The following is a 6,057-nucleotide window of genomic DNA, read 5'->3' on the forward strand; positions in this document are numbered from 1 at the left end:
CCAGTGTGTTGGTGAGAGGAACCCATGAAATTCGAAATTCAGGGGTGAAGTGGTGTCATTCACGGACCTGGTGGGGTTGCTCTTTCCCTGAGTTGGTGTGGGGAGGTTGGGTAGGGGTGTGTAGGGGGAACTGGAAGTGGATTCTCTCTCTGGAGACCTCAAGGGGTGGGGCTTGGGTGGTAACCATGGTAACCGAGAACAATACATAACAATAGTTCACACCCCACTGGCACTTATTCTGTGCCAGACTCTGGTTTAAGCTTTTTTCAGTGAATTACCTCACTGCATCCTCTGGGCACATGCAGAGGTCAGTACTCTGATTAGGTCCATTTTGCGGAAGAGAAAACTATGGCCCAGAGAGGTTAGGTGTCCTCCGCAAGGTCACACAGCAGGAAGGGAAGCCGGGTCTATGTCGGGGCTGGGGGGTGGCCGGGGTTGGTTCTTCAGGTCATATGAGGACAAGGAGAAGACAAGATTGGTCCTGTCCACGGTTTCCCCTTTGGGGTCACCCCAGTCCCCATGCTCTTGGGACCCTCAGGCTCTCCTGAGACTCAAGACCACTTCCTTTCTCTGAGGTCAGAAGCCCCGAGGCTGGCTGTGTCTGGCTGGCTCTCCTGACCCCGAGGACTTGGTTCCTCTTCCTGTCCCTTCCTCCTTCCCCCACCCAGCTGAGTGGGCCTCTGCCTCTAGTGGTCCCTGTTATCTCTCCTCCTGTGTCCCGCCCCAGGCACCCGGGACCCCCAGATCCATCCTAGCTCTATGCGATCACAAAAACCACGGGGTTGTTTGTGGCAGAGGGAGAGGTTTTCCTCAAGAGGGTACAGTGTGAGGGAGGAGAGTCAACAATTTTGGCAAGGGATGGATTGGGTGTGAGGCCTGGCTTAACAGTCGGCCCTGTTGACCCCAGGGAGGCCACTTCATTTCTCCAAGCCTCCGTTGCTCCATCTGTAAAATGGATTCCATAATAAATCTCCTCTGTGGGTTTGCTAGGGGAAGTAAATGAGCCAGTGCTGAGAAAAGATGCACTGGGGTGCCTCAGGAAATGGCAGCCGGTGGCCCCAAGAGCATTTAATAGAAGTGATCAGTGGCTTGACAGGATAGAGGAGCTGGTCGATGTAGACTCGTTGAATGAATCAGTGGGATGAGACTGCCCCCTGCCCTGTGTCATGGGTGTCCATCTCTCTGTGACCCCCAAGTCTCCAACCGTCAAGTTGAAGCTGTTTGTTCCTTCCTTGGAGGGTGAGGGTACCACAAAGAGGTTGTGGTCATAGTTGACCACAAGCCAAGGATGACTCAACTGGCTGGGGTTCTTGTGAAAGATAGTCAGGGGTCAGAGGTGGCTGGGATGGGAGTGGGGATGTAGATTCTAACTTCAGCTCTTCAGAGAGGCTCCCCTCAACCCACGGCAGAGGGTATGGAGGGGTGGAGCTTCCCTGGTGCCAAAGGAGGGAGGGCCAAGGTGATGGCTCCTGTAGGGCTGGGGCATTGGGGCCCTCTAGTGAACACACTTCCTGAGCCCCTACTGGGCACGGAAGTAGGTGGGGACCAGGCCTAGACTCTGCCCTTGAGTAGTTCAGAAGCGAGTTGCCCAGAGGAGACAGTGATCCTAATCAGATGGTGCTAAGGAGAGCTGAGGCAATCGGAGAAGGCTTCCTGTAGGAGGCAGGCTTTGCAACATGAATGTCCCAGACCATGTCAGTGGTGGCAGCAGGAGCCATGGGCCAGGAAGGCCTTGGGTGTGTGTGGGACACCAGGATCCTAGTTTCTTTGGAATAGAGAGTCCAGGTCCAAATGAGGCAGGGGTGGGCAGCCTGGAGAGTATGGGGGTCAGCCCACACCCCCAGGTGGCCTCTTACCTGGCAGGAGGAGGAGGAGGAGGAGGAGGAGGAGGAGGAGGATGTAGTTCAAGGTGGCTGTTAAAAGTGTGACCCTGGGGATCACTGAGTTGAAATCCTCTGCTATTTTGGGTTGTACGGCAGCTCGCCTAACCTCTCTGCCTCTGTTTTCTCATCGGGCAAATGGGAATATTGAGGGCCACGGACCTCACGGGGCAGTTGTGCAGATTCAACAAGGCCAAGCTTGTCAAGAAGAAGCACTAGCTTCCCTCCATTGCCAGCAGCAGCAGCAGCGGCAGCCTTAAGCTGGCCGATCCCACAGGCACGGGGCACGGGGTCAGGAGGAAGGGCTGGATGAGGGTTTTGCAATTTGCCCTAACTGCTCTGGCCTCCCTGCTCCTGGGTGGTGGTGAGCAAAGCCCCAGACTGGAGAAAACAACGAAACAGCCACTTCCTTCCTCGCCAGGGTCCTGTGCACTGTGGCTGCCAGCCAGCAGAGAGGCAGAGGCGAAGCTGCTGTGGCAGTGGCTGCTGGAGCTGCTCTCCACCCCTGGCCATGCCCTGGCCCCCCGGTGTGCCCCTGGAGCCTTGGTCCTACTCAGTGGCATTCTGGGGCTACACCCTGTGTCTCTATACCATGCAAAGAACATTCTCATCTCTAAAGGCTCTCAGGTCTCCCCCTGCCTTGGGAGGGGTGTCTCAGTTTTCTTTTGGCCTAAACAGAGGCCGTTCTCCAACATGTGGGGACCCTTGTCCTTCTAGAGTCTTTCTTCCTAGCTCTCTCTTGACCTCCCAGCCTTTTCCGTCCATCCCCATGGCCGCCGCCCCTCGGCCAAGCAGCGCATCACTGGTCTCCCTGCTTTATTTCTGTACTTTCAGAGCAACCACGATTACCCTCAGGTCACCACCATTATCAACCGAGGACCACAGATCGCTGCCTTTACCTGCCCCCCAACCAAAGCCAAACGGAAACTGCTGATAACCTCGATGCCAGCACCACCAGCTAACATCAGACAGAGAAACACTGACGGATTCCACCACCTGTTTCCCTATCATCACTCACCACCATTACCACTTATTATCACCAGCACCAACAACCCATAATAACCAACCACCATTGACAATAACAACCGCGATCGCAACACTAGCCATCAGCAACCACACATGACCCATCAGAGCAGCAGTCAACCATACCCCTTTCCAAAACCAGTGATGCACCACCACTAGTCCCAAGACCGTCACCCAAAATCAGCAACGAACCACCGACAGCACACAAACATTATCGTGACCAGCTAACTTCAAATGATGACCAGCTGCCATCGTTCCACAGATCAACCCTCCAGCTGAAAACAACCAACCACCAACCACCAACATTCAACACTCGCTGGCACCAAAAGCAACCATTACTATCACCAGCCCACCCACAAGAACCGTGGTCACCACCAACTTGGGACAACTGACAGCAATGACCACCATCACAACCAATGGCACCAACAACCCAACTCCTCTACAGTAACCAAGAATAAGGCACATCCATCCACCACCACCGCTAACCCCCACCATGAATGAGCGTCACCCACAGCGGCAGTTACCGTGTATTGAGCACATATTATGTGCTCTTTAAAGCACTTTACGAACATTGTTTCACTGAATCTTTCGACACTCTTCCTGGCACCCATTACACCTCCAGGAAGATGTCAGCACCCTTAGACAGAGGTATTGGCCTCGTGGATGGATTCGACTTTTTTTCTCTGTGGTCCTCTTGCATGAGTTTCTCCCTTCCCAGACACGGCTGGCCAAGCAAATCATTGACTAAGCATTTCACACAGCTTCCTCGAGAGGGGTTGCTTTTCTCTCAAGTAGCAAATCATTTCCTGTGTTCTTTTGATCAAGGAGTCTACCTGGGTTGGCTCTGTCTGGGAAGAGTTTCCATCCCAAGCCCAGAGCTCTAGCTGGTGGTTTGCTTGTGAATTACTCAAAGGGGTCCTTGGACAGTGATGCCCAATTTATCACCGACTTTCTGAAATAAGACGTTCTCTCTCAGGCTAAGGCAATCCTTGCCTCCACCTTGTTTAGCTTCTGCCGCAACTGCCAGAAACACTACAGCTGTCACCACCAGCTCTGTGACTGTCCCAGCCACCCACCCTCATTAACAGAATGACAAAAAATGAAAGCTGAAGTGGTTTGCAGAGGCACGGAGTCGTGGAGTGACACGGCCAGCCCAGGCTCCCTCTTGACGTGTGTGACATGGTGCTACTGCATAGACCCAGGACCATGACGGTCTCCCCAACCCTGTCACCACAGTCATCATCAGACCTCAGTCTCCCCAGGTGGCAATGCTTCTGGCTGCAGTGTTTTTCCCTGCCACCCTCCCGGAGAAGGGTACCGGTGGTGGTACGGACATGCTGCATCTCACCAACTCCTGCTTCTGTGACTGCTACAGCCAGACCACCCCGTCGCCCACAGCAGCATGCTGTCACGCCACCATCACTGCAACCCACCGCCCATTTGACCCATCTGACACAGCTTCCCCTCCCAGCTGTGGACGCAGAGGGGCTGAACCCCAAACCCTCTGAACGTTCCAGTGGAGAGATTCCCCCAGACACCTTCCACATCTTGACAAACTTCCAAATATGACATATGTGGGAACTGAGACTCACAGAGGGGAAGTGACTTGCCCAAGGCCACACAGGGAGGTGAGGCACCAAACTCGGCTGGGAACTGGGTTCCCTAAGCCCCAGGAGAGGGATCTGTCCCTGTCCCTGCAAGCACCGTGTGATCCCTTAGGACCACCTTCTGTCCTCCGGTTACTGCTCCGTCCTTTGGTGCCCCATCCTCGTTCCGGCATCCTGTCCACCAGCCGATGGGAGTTTGGTCCCCTGTGAGGGATGCTGGCAGCACCTGAGCTGCACAGAGGGACCCCAAAGGGTCTGCTGTGCCCATTCTCATCATCCCACTTTCTGACGGTGGCCTCTAGGTGCCTCCACCTGGCTGGTGCCGCCACCCCTGCACTTGAGGGCCCACCCTGAAGGACTTACCATGGTGGGGGCTGGTGTCTGGGTCCCTGGGGGATGTCTGAATGGGTCGTGGCAGGGATGCAGGCTCAGGGGGCTCCAGGGGGCGGCTTGGGCATGGCCCTGTTCCTGCTGCTTCAGCGGACTCCCAGACCTAGTTCCTCTTATGACAGCCCCCTTCTCACTTCCTTTGGCGGGAGGGGCCGCGACTAGAGGGGAGGGAAGCTGGGCCTGGGGGGCGGGGAGAGAGCCCAGGCAGGGCCGAGGGAGCTGGTTGTTTGGGGCTCTGAGCCTGAAGGGAGAGGTTAAGGATGGATGACAGCCGCTGTCAGACCCCAGAAAGCCGCTTCTCCAACTCCTCTGGGATGCGGCTGCAGCAAACTGCACTGCAGGTCAGCTGGCTGCAGGACTGACTGCTCCTTCCTGGGCTTCGAAACCACTTCAGATGTATGTCTCCTCTGGGCATCCCCGAGCAAACTCCCGCCTCCAGAGCCGCTTCGGCTGGTCCTTCCTCCAGAAGGGACCTCGGGAGCCAGGTGTGTCTGTGTCAAGGGGAGGGCAGCGGGAGTGGCGGGTACCAAGAACTGAGAGCACCTGGAAGGTCCCAGACCTCGGATGTCACACCTGGAATTAATGACCCCCAGCTCTGTTACTTCCGGATCTCCCTATTTTGTCATCGTAGAACGGCGGCACCTGGCACACGTGGGATCCAAGTGTCGGCCCATCTCCGGATCTTTGAGAGACCAGCAGGAAATGGCAGTTCCTAGAGGCTGTCATCTGATACACATCGAGGAGGTGGCGGGGGCAGAAGCCGACCCTGGGTGAGCCAGGGAGGGCTGTGACCAGGGGGTGTCCCTGGGCTCCCGGCAGCACACCACACCCTGCCTAGAGGCTGGCACGCCTCGGCGCCCCCTAGTGGCCACATCTGGGGAGAAGCCCGTTTCTCCCTGGACCTCCTGCGCAAGTTTGTGCTCAACCGACTGGCTTGGCTTCCGCAAACCTCAGCAGTGCTTCCAGCCACTAGGAGTGAAGAGTCTGGAGGACCCCCACCTCGTTGAGGGCGTCAGGGGAGGCTTCTGGGAGGAGGCGATGTTTGTGCTGAGAGGTGAGTTGGAGTTAACTAGGTGAACAGGGACGGGGAGGGTACACCTGGCAGAGGAAACAGCTCTAGCAAAGGTCCCAAGATGGGAAGATGGTAGGGAGATTGA

At 56.1% G+C, this 6,057-nt stretch overlaps 2 protein-coding genes across 5 annotated transcripts in view; one reads left to right on the forward strand and one right to left on the reverse strand.

Moving 5' to 3' along the window:
- The window catches only part of MYO1F (myosin IF), a 32,531-nt gene extending 27,296 nt beyond the window's left edge, over positions 1–5,235 (reverse strand). The window contains exon 1 of one of the 2 annotated variants that reach the window (XM_032626922.1): positions 4,874–5,235. In XM_032626922.1, coding sequence (XP_032482813.1) covers positions 4,874–4,876 — 3 coding nt within the window. In that variant the 5' untranslated portion in view covers positions 4,877–5,235. The remainder of the gene's footprint in view (positions 1–4,873) is intronic. The other variant, XM_032626923.1, reaches the window with a different exon arrangement.
- LOC116751260 overlaps positions 5,163–6,057 on the forward strand; it is a 45,365-nt gene continuing 44,470 nt past the window's right edge. Inside the window, exons 1-2 of one of the 3 annotated variants that reach the window (XM_032626925.1) lie at positions 5,163–5,296; positions 5,532–5,954. The gene's annotated coding sequence lies outside the window, so the exon portion shown is untranslated. Of the gene's footprint in view, positions 5,955–6,057 lie in introns of all 3 variants that reach the window. The other 2 variants (XM_032626924.1, XM_032626926.1) reach the window with 2 other exon arrangements.

This window comes from Phocoena sinus, chromosome 3, assembly GCF_008692025.1.
Source record: "Phocoena sinus isolate mPhoSin1 chromosome 3, mPhoSin1.pri, whole genome shotgun sequence".
In the NCBI taxonomy this organism is placed as follows: domain Eukaryota; kingdom Metazoa; phylum Chordata; class Mammalia; order Artiodactyla; family Phocoenidae; genus Phocoena; species Phocoena sinus.